The sequence below is a fragment of the Pteropus alecto genome, unplaced genomic scaffold, assembly GCF_000325575.1.
Source record: "Pteropus alecto unplaced genomic scaffold, ASM32557v1 scaffold42, whole genome shotgun sequence".
NCBI classification, from domain to species: Eukaryota; Metazoa; Chordata; class Mammalia; order Chiroptera; family Pteropodidae; genus Pteropus; species Pteropus alecto.
In genome coordinates this window covers 13,255,083-13,274,563 of record NW_006434825.1, presented here as the reverse complement: position 1 = coordinate 13,274,563, position 19,481 = coordinate 13,255,083, and the positions used below count along the sequence as shown (strand labels likewise).

Here is a 19,481-nt window from a genome sequence, read left to right as displayed (position 1 = left end):
GGCTACTGGGTAGAATCTTGGGATTTTTAAAGTGTATCTAGAAGGATCCAAAAGAAGCCAGCAATAGTTGCCTCTAGAAGGTGATCAGAGTGGCTGAGGAACAAAAGAGGAGAAGCCTTTCACTGTAGATCCTATCTTTAAATTTTAAACCTTTTAAAAATTTTTAAATAAAAATAAAGGTACATCATCAACCACCTAATTTCCAGGACGACTGCCATCTCCTGGAAGAGCGCATCAGTGCATAAGACCTGTCCAAGGCATTCACCAAAACTGTGCAGCCACAGGCAAACTGTTGGACACACTGCCATGTCTGTTATGATAAAGATAGGGTGTACTATAGAACCACCATAATACGGAATACCACACAGAGAAGAATCAATTGGAGATCTGTGGATGGACGTGGGAAGGTGTCCCTAACACCTTATTTAATGAGACAAGTTCCTCAACATGTATAGGATCTCATGTTTGTATATTTAAAAACCATATGTATATTTGATTTGCATATGCACACAATATAGTCTGGAAGGACCACAGCACACTGCACAGAAGTTACTTCTAAGGATCAAAGTGAGAACAATTTCTACCTGAACATGTCTTATTTGAATTATGAGATGTCTGTATAACTTGTGGAATTTTGTCAATGATTTTCTCAGAGCATAGCACACTGCCCTGTCAAGTGAAAAAGGATTTGAAGCAGAGGAGTGAAGTAGTGAATTCAGCTGACGAACTCCCGGGAGGAGTCCCCTCTGAACAGCTCTGCCTCCCTTGAGAGGAAGCACATCAGGGCAAGGCTCGATCCATAACAAAGTCATTTCTGGGTCAAATGCACCGAGACCCATCAGCGTGGTAATCTGCCCCATCTGACCTCTTAAATCCTCAAAAAAGTAGGTAGCAAGATCTTGCATGACCAGAGTCAAGGTCAGAGTCCCTTTATCATTGTAGATCCCAAGAATCACCAAGAAATGTTTCTTGAATAAATGACTGCCCAGGACAGCGTCCCCAAGCTGGTTTCCAAAGCCTGTCCAACCTGCGGCAGCACCTGTTGGGTGTTCTGGCCCCACAGCAACTGGTCAAAGAAACCTAGGCCTGTGAGGGCGAAAGGCTGCAGTGAGGCAAATGACCAACGGCTGAAGCCGGTGATTCCAGGACCAGGACTCAGCTGCCAATCAGCAGTGTGGCTGTCTTGGTTAATAACGCACGCGCGTCTCAAAACCAGCAAGGTCATGGAACTTCCGGCCCCGTTCAGGCCTGGAGGGTCTGTGCGGCCCAGAGGCCTCCTATGATTTTGGAGACAACACGCCAACACCACCCACAGCTGCTGATTGTTTATTGCACAAGAGACTGGCAATACCGAGGCAAGAGGTTGGGCGTTACAAAACAATCTGGTAACCAACCCAAAGCTACCAAAGGACATTCCTTACAGACACACCTCAGTTATATACATGTACATACACACATGCGCACATGAACATACTCTGAACACATGTGAGCCCGAGGCTTCCAAACCCCACATGGCAGCTTGCACCCCGACCCAACATGCCGAGACGCTTCAGGGAAGCACAGCAAACAACTCCGGGGAGAAAAAAGGCTGAGCTGCAATGAGCTGAGCCACCCAAATAGACACACCCAACACAGTAGCGGGCTGTCCCTCCACAGGCCGGGGGGAAGGACGAGGATCCGGGAACGTGAGACTGTCCTCAGAAGGCCCATGGCTGGTCTAAGGGCCTGCCTGGGGTCCTAGGAAGCTGGAGTAGTCTGCAGCTGATGCTCGGTGATAGAACCCTGGAGACCTGGACCAGGGAGTTCACAACAATCACCTTTCCAGCATCCCACAGGACTGTGTTCGTCCTGAAGGACTCAATACACGGCAGAAGCCCACAGCAGAGCCTAGGAGGGGCTCCGAAATCAAGTCAGACTCTGTGCAGCAGAGGCCCTTCTGCTGGCCTCCACGAGCATCTTTTCCTGTGTGCAGACAAAGCCTTGCTTCTAGGCAAAATAAACACACTCTGGGGTGGCCAGGACATACTTCATTCTTAACAAGGGACTAACAGGTCCGCCTAGAGGTCTAGAACCCAGATGACTACACCTAGCAAAGGGAGTTCTCCTCTATCAAAGGCGGCAAGGTTGGGCTGGCACCAGGGCACACCCCCTTCTCTGTCAAGGCTCGGGGATGAGGCCACTGTGAAGCCGAGCTGCCAGGTCAGGCCTGTCTGAGCTCGCAGAACTGCTGAGCAAGTTCCTAAGAGGAGTAGCTGTTTGAGAAATTCTTGGACTAATGATGCTGGGTCTCTCAAGGTCTCAGCAACACCTGATACACCAGCTCCTTGACAGAAAGGGACAGCAGCATACCAAGAACACAAAGGAACCCTACACACGAAATGCTTCAAGTTTATGTAAAGGGAAAAGAAATTCTGAGTTTGCTGTTTCCATCTCACTGACATCCAAGCAGCTGACAACCCTTTATTGGCTGGGAAGAATGAACTGGCCAGCCCTGAGTGGAGAGGGGCCTTGCAGCTCAGCCCCCATGGCTGGGGCTTGCTACGGGAGGAAGCAAAACAGCCTTGATCCAGAGCTCTGAGTGTGGGAAAAGCTCTCTCAGACCTTCATTTTATACAAATCACTGGAAAACTTCTATTTAAAACAGAACCTCTTTTACTGGCAAAGACTCGGGGATTTCTTAGCCCAGACAGCTACCCAAAGTGGCTAGTCTCCTCACCTAACTCCCCTGGAAGGCTTGGGGCTTCTGCTGCAGCCCTTCCACACAGGCACCCTCCTTGCACACTCATGCACACCTTGGGTTGGTCTTAGGGGAGAAGGAGGGTGAGCTTTGCAGGTTTGCTCTCCAGACTGTGATGGGTAATGAGGCCACGGTAACTGGGGCCTTTATTCCAGACTGCCACCAGTGGGTATGAGGGAGGGTTGAGCAGGGCCTCTTGACGTCAGACTCTGCTGCCACTGGCTGATGACAGTGAGGTCCCATGCAGGGCCACCATTTGTGGGGAGGGCCTCCCAGGGGCTGCGGCCAGCGGCCTCTCAGGCAGGGAGGACTCATGACTACATGTGTGCTGGGGGAATGGGAGGGGACAGCGTCGGTTACTCCTGTCCAAAGCCCTCTGTCTCCTCGATGGCATACAGCAGCTTCTCTTTCAGTTGTTCGTAGCTCTTGTATGGTGGGAGATCCAAACGGTTGAAACTGTTGAGAGAGGGGAATAGTACAGTCTGCATGGGAAGGTCAGGGCTTTAATAGCCTGACCCCTGCCTGGCTGAGACAATCAAAAGTTCACACGGCTATGGCACAACCACAATGCCAACTAGCTGGCGAGATGCTGAAACAGGGTCCTCAAGGACCCTGCTTCGTCAGGCCTTAATGCTTCAGGTTCCTGGACCATAGAGGGGTTAGGAGATGGTTCAGGCAGCTGAGGAAGTGGGGATTCGGGTAGGAGGGCACTCAGGGCAGCAGCTCTTTGCCCACTGGAATACTAATGTTTAATATTTAATACCTAGTGTGGCCATCAGGGTACATACTTGCTGTCACAATTCCCAATAGACCAGAGGCCCAGACAAAGGTAGCCTGGGTACGCCACAGCTCCTCGTCTCCAACCCAACACCCCAGAGCCACATGAAAGTTGCTGGAGTCAAGGTCCCGAAGCCACTCTGCCCACTGGGCTGCTCTTAGGTGCTCATCTGGTCCATCAGGTTCCAGCCACCTCCCACTAAAATCAGCAGGCTTACCAGGTATGGCTTCTGGGCAGCCAGGTTTCCTTGCCAACCTTGTCAATGCAAAACTTCTGTGGTCCATTGCTACCTGTTATCCAAAATAAAACACATGGTATGTAACAGAACCATTCCTTCCTAAGTCAAAATGCTCCAGCACCACCCTCAGATGGCTCAGCCCCAGAGGCATAAGCCACAGCTCACTCCCTTCCCGCTGACTTGCTTCTGGGAAGACACTAGGTCTTGCCTTCCCTCTGAACTGTCCTCACCCCCACCCCAAGGTGCCACAGGGCAAAGGAAAACACACCAATGAGTTCAGCAAAACCCCCGACAGGCAGGCGGCAGGTCCCAGTAACGAACTGTAGCAGCCGGATACTCTTCTCATTGTCCATCTCCTTCACCACCTGCAACTCCGAAAGTCAAGGTGGAGTCAGGTGATCCCTCTGGCCCAGCACTTCACCCTGACTTGTAACTCTCTGGTCAGCCATGGCCCCTCTTTGGGGCTGATAACAAAGCCCGGGATGGGTGGGTACAACAGCCACCAAGCTGGGAAACCCCGAAGCCGCACCAAGAGATGGTGTTTGCAGAACTTTCCCACCAGTCCATGGGATATCTGTCTGTCTCTGGGGTACCTCAGGCCAGGTATTCTCTCCCCAGCCAAGTTCTGCTTTTTAAAAATATACAGGTTTCTTTTTGGGGAGACGAACTGCTCTGGAAGCAGACAGTTGTAATGGTTGCACAATATTGTGAAAAACCACTATAAAAACCACTGGATCTTATACTTTAAAATGCTTAACATGTGAATTTTATAGTATGCAAATTCACTTCAACCAAAAAATTTACAGATATTCTCTTTTTCCATGTTTGCTATACTTCATAATGACAAGACCCACACATACAAAGGAACCAATTCATTACATCCAGGATGATGAGCTCATTTTGTTTCCCTGGAGCCAACCATGTGTTTTCCCATCCCACCGGGCTGGAAGGAAACCACACGACCTGCGGGAGCATTCCTTCCTCTCTGTGGGCTCCCCTGCCGCACACGGGCATTTAGAGCTGACCCCAGCTGACCACTGATGCTCCTGTCAAAGGCACTGGCCACAGCCCAGCTACAATAGATCGGTTTGTCCCAAGGTTGGGTTTCTTATCTCCTTTTGCAAGCTGGGGTAGGTGAGGAGAGCGTCAAAGATGGGGGAGTGATAACACAAGAGCCCGTGAGATTGAAATCTAATCAGCTCTCGTTTCCATTGGTGGACTGTTATAACGTCCCTACCAAGACCCTTGCCCTGACCTGGCAGGGGCCGGCACCAGGACCCACCTGCCAAAACCACTGGATCTGCTTGCTGTTCTTGGTATAGTGCCGGTAGATGGTGTTCTTCTGCCAGTCGCTCATGTCTATTTCCTGCATGCCGCACAGCATCAGCTGCAGAGGAAAAGGGTGTCAGCTACCTAGCACCAGCCCCCACTCCACCAGGATGCAGAGCTTTGCCCAGTTGCTGGAAGATGGCACCACCCCAAACACTGTCAACCATTTCTGATGGCATTTTTAATAATATGAATAATACAAATCTTGAACATGGACCCCCTCGAACAAGGGTCTGGGGAGGGGTGGGCGTGAGGACCCAAATCCAAGTTATTTGCCTACTACCGAATGCTGGGAGTATGGGGTTTTACTGGGAGTTTCTGTAGGTCCGCAGTGAGGCTATCAAAGGAAAGGACTGCTCCAGAGGCAGGGGCTCAAGGTCCCGACAACCTTAGCTCTCACCTCCAGCTCTTTCTCATCAAAGTAGCGCAACCACTCCAGAGGGACCACCTCGTTGAAGCCATCCAGGAAGGCCTTAGTCTGCTCTTCCACGCCCCGGGTGAAACGCCAGTCAGTCAGCAGCCTAAAACCAAAGACTAGCTGTCAGTGGAGCCCGAGACCACTGCCAGGTGCAGCTCAGGGCCTGCTATGAGGCCACTGTCACAAGGCAGCAAGGAATCAGCTGAGACTCAACTTCTAGCACAGCGAGGCCCAGGCTGCTGCCGGCCCCAGAGCAGAGCCTCTAACCCCACAGCAAGCTGGAGATATGTGAGTCTTTGAAATCTCTTCCTCCTCCTCCTCCCACCATCGCCAACTGAGCCTCAGACTTGTGGAGTTTAAAAGACTGAACCAAGAGACCTGAAGAATGCACACAATGTGCACACAAACACACGTAACATAGTGGATTCAAGCACAGGGGACACAGAAATCCTCTATTAGAAGAAAGAAGAGGAAGACCTCTAAGTTTCATGCCTCTTCAAAGAAATTCGGCCTGTGGTCTTGCAGTCTACCACGTAGGAAGAACAGGAGCAAACAGGAGCTGTAACAGAGGCCCCTGGCTCTGGCAACCCTGAATCTGGTCAGCCCATGACCAACTATGGGCAGCCATTTAAGGCCCATGCAAAATGGGAGGTTCATGTCATCCCTGGTGGGGTCTGGCTGAAGAGGCACCCAGAGACAAGAGTGAGAAACCCTTCCTCTGCGGCCGGCTGTGTCTCTGTTCCCCTCTCCCCAGCACTGGAGACTCACATAATGTACTCTTCCTTGTTCTCCTCTGTCACACGGATGCTCTCACCGCCTTCCTTCAGCTCGTGGGTTGTCACCTTGCCCAAAATCTCCATGTCCTGGATGAAGTACAGCTCTAGGCCACACTCTTCTAGGTTGTTCTCTCTGGGGGGCACGAGAGCACAGAGGGAAGATATCTATCTTAGAAGGGTCTTCCCTTCATCCTGCTCCATCACTCATTTTTAGTGCCCATGGGACAAGAAGACACACCAGTAGCCTAGAAAACAGAACAATAGCAAAGGCCCTATTCCTGACGCGAGGAGAGATTTCTGGAGCTGCCCTATGGGGACCTAGAAGCTCTGCATCTCCACAGGCACTTATACAGCCTAGGTAAGCGCACGGGGGCCACTATGGCTGAGAAAATGAAGGCCATTGGCACCTACTCCCCAAGCGGAGACCCCTCTCTGCCCAATGTGGGGCAAGGGAGGGGACTCACTTGATCCAGACGATGGAGTTGTAGAATTCGGGGTCGATGGATTCCAGGTCTTTCAGGGTTGGTCTCTTGTTGAGCATCCGCTTGTAGAAAGGGAGGGTGAAACCTGTGTCAATGAACTTTCCATGGTACAGAGCCTGCGGGGGGAAGAAACACAGCAAAGGAGTTTGATCTTCCCAGGACACTGCCCAAGGCAGGCTCTATGATGCTCTGTATCACAGCCAGGTTACTGCTACCTGTCCTCTGTCCCAGAGAGCACCTTGGCATCTAGCTACCCCAGGGGCCCAAAGAAAGGGTCTGGAAAATAAGTAACACTGTTTGTCATGACTGGGACCTTGGGACAGACATTCATCCCACCTGCAGACCACAGGGACCAAGCAGAGCTGGAAGGCTGAGTGCTTAGGAACCTACCTCCGGGCCCGCTGCCTGCCCAACACACCTGCCTCTTGAGTTCCTGCTCTAGCAGAGATTGCTCCACACTCACAGAGAAGACTTAGTCAGCACAGATCCAGGTGGCAGCCCTGACTCATGGACTCTCCAAACTGGGCAGCAGAGGCAGCCAAAAATAATGCAGGCGCCGTTGACGGCGAGAGCTGGCGGGCCAGTGGTGAGTAATAGTCTAGGGTTTTACTGGCCTGTCCTGTTGGTTGCTGGGCCAGGCGAGTCTCTAGACCTGGGAAGAATGCGCCCACTTCCTGAGCCCAACACCTTGGCCAAGAACTTCCAGACCAAGGGAAGGGACATATTTAGTCATGGGCTCCGGGGTCCTCCTGAGAGGGGAACAGGGCGGAACACTCAGGAAGTCAGGAAGAAGCAAAAGAAGTCAGCTGTGAAACATCTCAAATTACCAAATATAGCAACGAGACTGTGGCTCCCACAGACTCACCCTCCTCAGTCCCGGTTCTCCACTCTCATGAGACACTCAACAGGCTGCATATGACATGACTCCCTTCCTTATTCACACTGTGTTCCTATTTCTAGATAAATACAGATACTGCATTCGACTCCCCCTTTCCTACTTTGCCCTGCTCCTGGCAGATGCCTCCTGTATCTCACACCAGGCTACAAGGTTCTGTGCTAAGCTAGTGAAGATTCCAAATCCCCTTCCGGAAGGCTGAGTGTCTTAGCAGGTCACTCCTAAACACTAGTGACAGACAATGGCACACCCGCCCCCAGAGAAAGCAGCAGATGGTTAGGGTAGCACTAAGCCCCATCAGTCCAACACCCTCAATGGTACGTATTGAATGTTAAGTGAAGTCTGTGACCCAGGCACCCTAGGTTTCGCTTGACAAGTCCTACAAGAATCAACACGTGGAAACCCTCTCAACGTCCCTGGGTGGTCACTGAGAGTTCTGAACCATCTCTTGAACTTCTCTAGTTTTTTGAATTTCTAGTTAGGAGTTTTGTGAGGATGGGAGTTGGGCTGCTGTTGGAGTGTAGGGTCTGGCCTCCTGGGCTGCTGCCCTCCCTGGAGGTCTCATGACAATGAATCTTACCATGGCAATGAACCTGCCAATAAAGCGGAAGTAGGTGAGGTGGTCAGGGTTGATGGAGGAGGCAGGGTTGATCTGCAGGCAGTAATTGTTCTTCCCGGCGTATTCGAATAAACAGTACATGGGGTTGAGCACCTCGTGGGACAGGAGGAAAAACCACTCTCTGTGAGAGAAGAGAGAGAAAACAGGACTAATGGGTCCTTCCCTGCACTCCCATGCTGGAGGTGTGACTCCCCTCTGCCGTCCTACTTCAGCGTGGTCTAGTGACGTGTACACGCGAGTCAGGCCCCACTAGGATCAGCACCTAGACTAACCTGTATTGACAGCTGGTCAGTGAACAGGGTGGGGTCAGACATAGGGTGAACCAGGACAACAGCTGCACTTGAGGATGATGCTCAGGAAAACCCGTGTGCGTGAGTATGTGTATGTCGGCTCCCAGGGTACATTCTAGGACTCTACATTCGGTATCCAGAACGCCTAATGGCAAGGGGGCTCCTTGCACCCTGGGGCCACCAAGCAGTTGTGCAGGCTATGCAATGCATAAGGGCACTATGGAAAAATATCGTAGATTTGCACGTTATAACTTTCCTGCAAATAGTCAAGCAGTTTTTTTCTGATAAAGCCAGAATATTGTGACCATTTTCCAACATGGAAGTGTCCTGAAAAGGCCAGTTTTCTCTAAAGCTCGCAAAGGTGCTGTATGAATAGTAGTCACACCGCTCCCACCCTGAGGTAAGCAGCGCAATATGAATACATGGCAGTATGTTCTCGGCTCCTGATGCGTGAGCTCTGATCTCTGCTGTCTATGGATTGTAAACCTCACTTCCACCAGGTATGTCACTTCCCTTGCACTTTGCCCTCCCCTTACCCCAGACCCCATCGCCAGACCCTTTCTCATACTTCCATGCATTCATCTGAACCAACACCCATGCCTTAGTATCTCTTTGCACCCTAAGTATAACCCACAAGCCAGAATTCAGAGTCCTTCTGGGCTTGAGCTAAACCAGCAGGGGGCCATCCCAGCAGGGCCAGTCCTTGGCTGCTGGGCGGTTTGTGGCCAGGCAGACGAGGAGTTCTTCGATGCAGAGGGTGCCCCGGTATCCTGTCCGTGGTTCTACCCTGTGGTAGAACAGCATGACGTAACCTACCATAGGGTAAAACCACTGGCAGGACACAGAGAGACAGACACACACAGGGCGGGAGCGACACCAGAAGCCCACCAAGCAGAGCCTGGAGAGGAGGTCACCATGGGAAAAAGAGCAATCGATCCACTAGGGCCAACACAGAGGGCAATGCCACCAATGAACGGAGGACCAGAAGCAAGTTAACCCAACACCAAGCAAGAAGACGTCCCCAATCCATGAGAGGTGAGCAAACTGAAGGGTCACCATAGGCTAACACACTCCTTTTCTCTGCCAGGGCCCGTCAGCCCATTGTCCAAGGCAATGTTTGGCCCGAGAGTGTTAACTTTTATAGGAGGACTGCGGTGAGGGCAAGACAATGCTTTAGTTTCTTTTTACGGTTATAACAGCCATTTTAATTTTACTGACCCTGTGTACATGACACACAGATGAGTACCGATCAAGGCCCTTTGGATTATGACACAGCTTACACATGTCACATATATACTGAGACACCTAACTTAACCTGCCCCAGCTGCCTTAAGAGTAGGAGAAACCCAGGACTGATTTTAATGAACAACCACATGGCACCGATATTTAGCTGCTGCTCACGGCTGCAGCCGGACTGGTTGTTAAAGTACAGAAATAATGACATATTGGTTGGTAAAAGAACCATTGTCCCAAGCCCCTCCCCCAGGAGCCCACAGCCTCCCCATGACCCAGTAACTAATGGGTTAGTGCCTAGCTCAGCAAGGGACCCCAGGACTCGGCTCTTAGCACCATTCAGAATGGCCATACCCGCACCCACTCCTGAAGATGAGAGCACTGGCAATCAATCTGAGCAAGGAGGAGGCAGCTTTCTGGCCATTGGCCCAGCAGCCTAGGGAAGTGGGGTGCAGTGCAGCCTACCAAGGGTGCCAAGCTCACCTGGCAATGCCTCCATAGTCCAGGCCCTCCTCGCCGCGCATGATGATGTACAGTCGGCGGCGCAGGTCATAGGGTTTCATGTTCATGATCTGGAGAAAGAGAGCATCATGGCTAGCATGCCGCTCTCCAAGCTGGGGGTAGGGAACCAGGGGACTCCAAGGCCTGCTTTTCAGCAGAAGCCACTTACCAAGGCCCATGCCTCGGAAACTCTACCATGTGTGTTTAACGGGCTATGTGATAGAAGCGAGGTGGGTGAGAGGGAACCTTCGGCCTGCCTCCGGTCTTAGATACCATGATTATTCTCTAACCTGCTGGAAAGAATCCTCAAAAAGTGTCTGCCTGGAAACGCTGATCTTCACGTGGCTGGGAAGGGCATTTGACTGAAAAAAAAAAAGAACCCTTGAATCAGGCCTCAAGGGGTCACTACTCAGTCTGGCCTCCTGTCTGTATGAACAGGCTTTCCCATCTCCCTGGGCCAGTAGGGGAGAGCCTGGCCTCTAGAAATGGAAGCTGGCTTCCTGGAGACAACGTCAGACAACTGCTCAGGGTTAGTCAAGTGACCTGCCCCCAACTGACCAGATTCTGATGCCTGCTGCTGGGCTGGGAAGTCGTGCTGAAAAAACTCCATAACCCCAAGCTCTAGGCGAGAGCCCAGTACCAGAACTCACATGGCAGAGGAAACGGAACTGCTGATACTTCCACCGAAAACTTCGGTCGTAGGCACCAGGGGAACCTTGCTTTGTCCTGGGAAAAGTAAAGATGTTCTGGAACCTGTGTAACTTCTCAAAAATTAACAACATATCTTGTTGGCCCTTAGGAGAGTTGGTGCTATGTTAAAGATAAGTAAGGTGAGGCATAAAAAAAAGGAAGCACGTACCATTAAGATCTTCTGTAGATTTGAGGAGTAAAAAGAAAAACTAGAAATAAAGCCAGACTCTTGCCTTTAAAGAGAGAGATTAAGAGAGAGAGAGAAAGAAGGAGGGAGGGAGGGAGAGGGAGAGAGACAGAGAAAGAGAGACTGACCACTGGTGTTATTCTGAATAAACAGGGTGGCCCTTCCATCCTCATCCCTGCTACTGTGATATGGAAACTGGCCACTAGAGGGCAGTAATAGCAGCTGAACACAATAAACCAGGCCTGTGCTAACAAATAATGCTGCCGCCTTTGGAAAGTTCTTACCCTGACTCAAACCCCGGGCGAGGATCCTTAAAGGTGGTGGTGCGAGTGTTGTGGTCCACGAAGTAGCGCACCCCCTCGCTGGTGTACTTCATCTCCCACCCTGGGGGTAGAGCGGGCTCCTGGATCATCCTGCAAACACGGAAAGAGAGAGTTTAAGGGCTGGCCTCACCTTCTGGGCCTCAATGCTTAAGGGGCTACAACCACCAAAGTGCTTTTTCCTGTTTTCACCCAGGTTCTGCAAAGCCTTTGAGCATGGGCCTTGAGGAAATGCACCTGGCATCACCCAAGTCATGAAGACAGTTCTGCAGCAGAGAGGTCATTTACTGTCCCAAGGCCAAAGAACTAGCCCTAGGTGGATGGCCGTGGCCTGAGTGGCCATCAGCAATCCTAACGTGCCAACTGCTCCAGTCCCCAACTAGCTTCTAGGGATTGGGGGTAGTCTAGGGTATTTGGGGTGTCCCTCAATCCTTCTGAAATCGTATCAGCAGCCTGCCCAATCAGCACAGGAATCCATCAGGCCACTGTCCATCCACCAGGAAGGTCAACTTAAAGAGCTGCTTTTAAGCTCTCATTAGGCCGACACTGTATCATGAGGATCTCCAAGCTCTTGTGTGTGGCTGAAGGTTCCAGAACATTGACCATAGAGGATAAATGCAGTCCAAGGTCACATAGCCAATGCTGGAGCTATGCAGGGCCCAGCCCCACTCCCATCTCGTGTCCTTACCCCTGGGTACGAGGGTCCTCCCACTGGGTAGTGCGTGTGTTATGGTTCACGTAATACACTCGTCCATTGTCTTGTCTCTTCTCTGCCAGGGAGAAGAAAGAAAAGAGGACAATCAGATTCAGACATCCTGAGCCATGCCCTTTCCCCTCTGGCTCCTCCTTCTCAAGTACTGGGTCTGAGTTTCTGACCCTGTTTCTGACTTGTTAGAGAAGTTTAACCAGCACAAGCCTGGCTCACACACACATCTGTCACTAACAAAAAGGACAAAGAGAATCTTCCCCTATGGGGGCGTGGAGGAGGGACAGACACATTTCCAACTCAAGATCAAGCACCGTCTTTGGTCAGCTGGTTCGGTGGAGGGAGAGGGGCAGTGTGGCATCGCGGAGCGGGAGCAGCTCAGCTGAAACCAAAAGCCTAATTGCATCCAGCTGTGTGCAAAGTGGAGGCACGGCTGCCTCCCAACCCTGGTCTCACTCCCACCAAGTCTGTGACAGCTGGTCTCTCATCCTGCAACTGCTCTGTCCACAGGATGCAGATGACCCAGGTGCCTGTAGGGGGGCCACATTTTCCTCACATCTCTCTGATCAGTGCTCAGAGCCTATATACCCTCTACTTTATCTTTTTTTCTCCAGCTTAAAGGTAAAGTTTTGTTCTAAAATTCACATCCCATAAAACCTCTACATTGCATATGTGCAAATAAATACCAGGGGCCATGGCACTTGACACCCATCTTGTTCGTACACCTAAGTGTGTGCTTCCAGACAGGGCAGTGTTTGGGAGCTCATACATTCTTATTTCCTCTGGACAATCTTTACTTTCATACCCTTTACCGGCTCAGGTCCTCTAGGGAGGGAGTCTGGGCTTCAGGGGCAGACCCAACTCTAGCTGGAGATTCTGGACCTTGATAAAGGTTAAAAGGGTCACCCTATCAGCTCTGGGTGGCAGGCAGGCAAAATTAAGGACAAGGCTCTGAACCCCAGGCAGGTCCCCTTTCCCAGGAAGCTTCTAAGCCTTCAAATCTGTTACTGTCCTAAAAACAAATGATGCTAAGGGCCCTCCCTCATTTCCGATAGGGTGAAATTAAAGGAAAAAAAAATCAGTTCAAGAAGCTACAGGAAAACTAAAAGCTGAAAAATGGGTGGCAGGCAGGCAAAATTAAGGACAAGGCTCTGAACCCCAGGCAGGTCCCCTTTCCCAGGAAGCTTCTAAGCCTTCAAATCTGTTACTGTCCTAAAAACAAATGATGCTAAGGGCCCTCCCTCATTTCCGATAGGGTGAAATTAAAGGAAAAAAAAATCAGTTCAAGAAGCTACAGAAAAACTAAAAGCTGAAAAAAAAAGAACTGGCGGGGGCCCAGCCCTCTCCCCTCAAGTATCAGGCTCCAATGTTCCTAGTACCGTCCGAGAGTGCTGGTCTCTGTCTGCCTTACCTGGTACCCATTACACAACAGGCAATTTAAAAACAAAAAAAAAAGGACAGAAAGAAAAGAGGGAGCCTGGAATTGCTACAGAGCTGCCACCACCTCAGAACTGCTGTGAGACTGTCCCACAGAAGACAGGCTTCCCAAGAGGGATCTGAGGGGAAGGAGGGGCCGCTCCCAGCCAGAAGCTTCTGCTTTGAACTAGATCCTCCACGTCTGCTCTGCCAAGGGCCAAAGCCAAAGCTAACCACCAGGCTGGGGGATCTGTCCAGCCAGTTCGAGGCCTGCACCCTTGTCTCTGGCACTGCTCCCTGTGTGTGGGGCCTCTTATGGTCCTGGAACTGCTCTGCTGCATACGATTTCATAGTTTGGGTGCTGGGAGAGTCCCTAAGGGCATCTACCTCGACCCCATTCAGGAAGAAATCAACTCGGAAGCATTTGGTCACATGCCAGGGTCAGGACAGCAAAGGAGATAAGGATCTAAACCTCAGACGTCCTGACTCCTAGGCTGGTGCTCAAGGAGGACCATGGGTCTTTCCTGAAGGAAAAGAAAGGGACACAGGACTGAGCAGGACACCACAGTTGACTTGACAGCAGGCTCATGCTGAAGGCAATTCTTGTTTGGTTTTGCTGATCTTTCTGTTCAATGTTAACTCTCTCTGGAGGGGAGAGAGAGCCTGCCACAGCCCTGGGGAAGCCAACACAAAGGCCAAAGGATTTGATTAGGAAGGTTCCCTGGCCATCAGCCAGATGTTCTTTTTTCTCAGTTTCATACCATTATACGCTTGTGTGTTTTCCTGATCATTTGTAAACAGCACTGACTTTGATCACGGCTCCTATTCTCATCTCAAATATTTCACACTTGGCTTCTGGGGGCTATTTACAAGTCCTTATAGCTGCTCTTGGTGACTATCATTCAGCAGAACTGGTTCAGAAATAAATCACTTGACTTCACAGAGCCAGGAGCAACTTTGAGTCCCCAGCTCTAGGTCAATGTCTACTGGTTGCCAAACAACATTACAGATTCTTGTTTAATCTGATGAGTTTTCCCCTGCCGAACCAGAGATCTCATGTTTAACTCTCTCACACTTGACTAGCTGCCAGTCTCTGAGATAGCGATGACTTTTCCTTGGCTCAGGGAGTCAGGTGGATCGTCTATGTGCATAAGGGATTCCCTGGCAGAAAACCAGGAACTGTGTGGAGGCCTAACGGATATATCCCACCAGGAGGACTAGGAGGTCCTGCCTGGCTCTGGAATGCAGCGGTAATTCACTAAGTGATACACTGCAGGTCCAATGGAGTTGATGCAGCCTCATAAATTACTACCAGGGAATAGCTGTGTCTGCACCAAGAGGATCCAGCTCTAAAACTGCACTTTTCCAAGTAGACGCTCCTCCTATCATTGTCAGCTTCTCCACTTTCTCTGGGGAATACTACCCCCCACCGCCCCCGCAACTTAATACCACCCATGAACACCACTACACCAGCATTTACTGTCTTCTGCTGGCCTAACCAATAAATTAAACCTGATACATGCCAATTCCCACCCTCTTTAGCTCCCAAAGGTGCTTGCCTATTGAAGAAAACCTTGAATGAGCTCAGAAATCCACCAAGTACACTGAATCTCACCATCTCTAATGAACCCTTTTGAATGGTCACTCATCCCCAGAATAGCCACAAAGCCCGTAATTTCTCTCAATAAATTAAACCAATAAATTAAACCTGATGTCCATCCCTCAAATTCATTATTGCAAATCACACCAAGGACTTAGAATAGGTAAGCGGTAGCGGCCAAGGACAAGGAGAACCAAGTGTGGTGTCATTAACGAGCAATGATGCACTTTCACAGATTCGCCACCCAGCGCCCAACTCGCTTCCCTCTGGCCTCTTCCACAGCTGTGTCACAAATAAAAAGGTGGCTTTCATTAGTCAAAATTAGGCTGAAGTCCTCCAACATCTCAGCTGTAAAGAAAGGTTTGGTAAGGTGGCTCCTTCGGATCGCTAGGCCACAGACCTGAAACAAATGCACTTGGGAATCAGCCGGTGTCAAACATCTTAGTGATAGGATGGGTTGATTGTTGGGTAGACACCTTGAAAGTCAGGATCAGAACCCAACAGTCCCACAGTCACTCGGGGACTTCTTTCATAGTGTCACCCTCCTTCAACTACAATGGGTGAATGCTACAGGGCGCAGGGGAACCCCATTACTTTCCCAGCTTCCCAGCCTGCAATTGCTCTGGCTGGGCACCCCCAGAGAGTGAGCTAGAGAGACGCAAAATGGAAAACCGAGGGGTGAAAGCGAGGGAGATGCACAGAGAGAAGACAGAGGGTGGCGGGCATCCGCTGAGGGCACAGAAGTAGGACTCAGTACTTACCCCAGCCAGGAGGGAGGGGGCCCAGCGGGTCATGGTCAGTTGAAGCACTCGAAGACTAAACACAAGAAACAGCAGAACACAGAGGTTTTTAAAAAGCTGCTGGTTAAAAATAAATTGATAGATAAAAATAAAAATGCCAACAACTCATTTCCACCTTTGGGCTCTTTGCAGAGGAGACAGTGGGGCCTTAGGTGGCATTTGCTCCTCTCAAAAGTCTTTTTCAAAAAAGAAAAACTGAAAAAGAACCATGCACACTGAAGACTCAGATGGGTTTTAGAGAAACTGTTGCCAAGGGGAGGAAGAGGTGTGCAGATGAAGGCGGGCTGGGGCCGTGGAGGAGGCAGGACGGCCGCAGGCATGGCAGGAGGGCCCAGAGCCGGACGGCCAGCAAGGCGCTGCCGGGGGAGCTCAGCCCAGTGCCTCTGCTCAGCTCCTGCTCCCGACGGCCAAGGCGACTGAAATCACCACCACCTCCAACTTTCTCCAAGAACCACACACGGGAGGGGAAAAAATATCACAGGCCTTTCCAATGAAATCATTCCCACAAGCCCTGCCCACGCCCAGAGCTTCCTGGCTGGGGGCTGGGCCCTCATCCCTCCACCTCCCTCCTGGGTGCTGGGAGAGGGAGTAGAAGTGGTGTGCACAGCCCAGACTGAGGGCACATTCAGGTCCCAGGCCCCTCACCTCCCCCAGGAATGTTTTCCTTCCCTTCACAAAGCACCTTTATTCTCCTCTGGCCTAAACCTGAAGTTACTCAGTGTTCTGCGTGTGCCTGTCTGGGGAGGTTGGGCTGGAGGGAGGTGGGGCTGGGGGCGAGGTGGCGAGAGAGAAGGGGAGACAGGAGAAAGAAGGGGGAGCTGATTCCAGGACTTGAGGGTCACTGTTTACATTAAAGCCCCCCCCCCCGCGCGCCCCAACCCCCAGCCTAATTCTGCTGCAAGGTCCCAGGGGCAGGGTTGCAGTGGACTGAGAGCTCTCATATCCTGCGGGGAAGGTGGTGCTATCAAAAACTTTTCATAGTTAAATAAAACAAGTATTGTTCTGTGCTTTATTTCTCTCTCTCTCTCTCCCTCTCTCTCTCTCTCTCTCTCTCTCTCTCTCTCTCTCTCTCAAGCATTTTTATTTCACTTACTAAAATTTAATCGTTACATTAGGGGATCAAATTCTCAATGCATACTTCGGGCTGCCTGGCTGGCCCCTCTGGAGCCACACACAGGCACAAGGATGAATGGAGCTCAGTCAGGGCTTGAGAAAACATTGGTGCAACTCAACTGCCAATGAACCCCCTCTCGCAGCCCACCCTCCACCCCCGGCTGAAAGGACAGAGAAACTTTCTTTCCAAGGTGGCAGCACAAACAACTCTTCCAAAGCAAGTTCCAACAAAGACGTTTAAGTCTTGAAACCATAGGTTCGTTCCTTGATGGGACAGAGCCCCCTTTCAGCAAAGGGCCTCCTACCCAGCAGAATGAAACTGCAGAAAGGTGCGGGAAGCTGGGCCGTCCTCATTTAGGGCACATTCCCATCAGCGTAACGTGGAGGACGTGCTCTTAATCTCCACCACAACTCAGGTTTGTCTGATGGTTACTGGAAAAGATCTCCCAGATTCACGGAGGTCGTTTGGGTGGAGGTGGGGTGCAGCATCTCATAAAATCCAGGTACCTCCAACTTTGTAGTTAATACATAAGAACGGTATGTATAAAAGCATTCAGCAACATAAGTAAAGGAACTAACGTATAAAACACACATGCATTTCAAATAAAGAAGCGAAATACGATGCAATGAGATAAGTACTGAGCTGTAGCAATGTCCTTGCCAAAGGGAAGAACTATAGAAAAGGTCATTTAAAGAATTTAAAGGAAGTGTTTGGTGCAAAACTATGTGCTGCTTCAGGTCTTTTTTTGAAATAAGTGGATAAACCAAAAAGGATTCAGGGCTCTGATGGGAAATTAGCTCCCTACTGGTACCAACTGGGCTTTAGTCGACTTATGGTCATCTTTTGTTTAACTCTACAAATCAACCAACCAAACAGTCTTTACTGACAGCCTCTGTGATCTGCACTGAACTAGAAACAAAAAAACATATTTATCAGGTGGCAAATATTCCCTTTCCTAATACCACAGCATCGAGAAAAAAGGCACATGACTTAAGAACAGCCAATCAGATGCTCCCATCCCGAACTTGTAGGGACCGGCATGAAAGCACAGGGGCTGCTGGAGAGTCCTCACTGCTGCAGAGAGTCCAAAATGCATTGGAGCATCAGTGTTTAATGGCAGTAGGACAGGGCGATGATCTATGCAAACTATTCCTTTGTGTTGCCTACCCCAGGTTTCTGCCAGAGCTTGGTACTTCGGAATTGTGTTAATTCTATGAACTACCCAATTTCCATTTGATAAATTCCTTTTCTGCTTAAGTTTAATCAAGTGGGTTTCTACTATTCATCAAAATGAACTCTGACTAGTATACAAAGCACAGGGAGAAAAATTTAAAAATTTATCAGCCCTTTTCTTAATCCTTGCCTTTTTTAATGTCATAAACTTCATACAATGTCAGCTCTCTTGTTAAAGTGGTTTTTTTATTTCTTTGGCATCTTCCTATTCTCATTTTATCAGATCCACTTCCCCCGCAACCCCCAAACCCAGAAGAAGGGGAGAGAAGAGGAAACAGAGACGGGAGAGAAACCAGAGATTTATAAACAGTACATGAAATGGGGTCAATGGAAGCTGATGCTCATAACGACTTTACCTCTTACACTTAAAGCAAAGCACTTGACTATTTTGGATATTTGTTTCCCAATGTACATAGTATGACTTTAAAAATAAGAAAAAGAAGTTGACAGAAGCGAAGGAGAAAGAAAAAGTAAAAGCCACACATCATGGCCAAAAAAAACAAAACCCCAAACCCCACATCTCTAATGAACCAATGAACTGCCCCTTCTCTTCTACCACAGTCCCCAAAATGAGAGATCCCAAGTGTTACCTGGGGCACAGCTAGAAAAGTCCAGAAAAAGGGGTGTGGGGGTGGTTATCGTCAGAAAAGAGGTCCTAGGATGTGCAGGTGATTCTAAGAGACAAGACAGTTTCCTTTATTACTAGGAACAGAAAGAAATGGTGTTGAATAATTTTCCTGGTAACTGTCCCTGGATTGGGAGATCTGGGATGCAGGCCACGAGCCAGACAGCTCACGTGAGTTCAAGTCCCTCAGGGACTAAACACTAAGTTCTAGTAATATTTTAAGATACAAACTCAGAAATAAAGAATGTCTAGCAAATACAGCCGAGGGCAGGAAAGGCTCTGGGAAGGGCATAAAGGTTATAATGTGGACGGCAGGCTCCTTTTTTTTAAAAGATATACCCAGTGGGTGCAGAACGAAATGCAGGTGCTTGAGAATTCAATCCAAGGGACCCTTTACAGAGTAAGAACCAAGTTGTCTGTTTCTGGATAATGCAATTTGACATCCTCACATTAGGAGTCATGGAATGATTTCTGCTTCAGTCCTGCTGACACTA

The 19,481-nt window shown here is 49.9% G+C and overlaps 1 protein-coding gene across 4 annotated transcripts in view; it reads right to left on the bottom strand.

The window, feature by feature from the left end:
• Positions 1–1,310: 1,310 nt before the first annotated feature.
• WWP2 (WW domain containing E3 ubiquitin protein ligase 2) overlaps positions 1,311–19,481 on the bottom strand; it is a 123,016-nt gene continuing 104,845 nt past the window's right edge. For 3 of the 4 annotated variants that reach the window (XM_006909817.3, XM_025045297.1, XM_015587777.2), the window contains 14 exons: positions 15,977–16,031; positions 12,182–12,263; positions 11,458–11,586; positions 10,947–11,022; positions 10,587–10,658; positions 10,279–10,367; positions 8,234–8,393; positions 6,741–6,874; positions 6,269–6,409; positions 5,483–5,603; positions 5,036–5,140; positions 4,022–4,118; positions 3,733–3,805; positions 1,311–3,193 (listed from right to left, as the gene is read on the bottom strand). In XM_006909817.3, the coding sequence (XP_006909879.1) occupies positions 3,094–3,193; positions 3,733–3,805; positions 4,022–4,118; positions 5,036–5,140; positions 5,483–5,603; positions 6,269–6,409; positions 6,741–6,874; positions 8,234–8,393; positions 10,279–10,367; positions 10,587–10,658; positions 10,947–11,022; positions 11,458–11,586; positions 12,182–12,263; positions 15,977–16,031 (1,434 nt within the window). In that variant the 3' untranslated portion in view covers positions 1,311–3,093. Of the gene's footprint in view, positions 3,194–3,732; positions 3,806–4,021; positions 4,119–5,035; positions 5,141–5,482; positions 5,604–6,268; positions 6,410–6,740; positions 6,875–8,233; positions 8,394–10,278; positions 10,368–10,586; positions 10,659–10,946; positions 11,023–11,457; positions 11,587–12,181; positions 12,264–15,976; positions 16,032–16,130; positions 16,425–19,481 lie in introns of those variants that run through there. The other variant, XM_025045298.1, reaches the window with a different exon arrangement.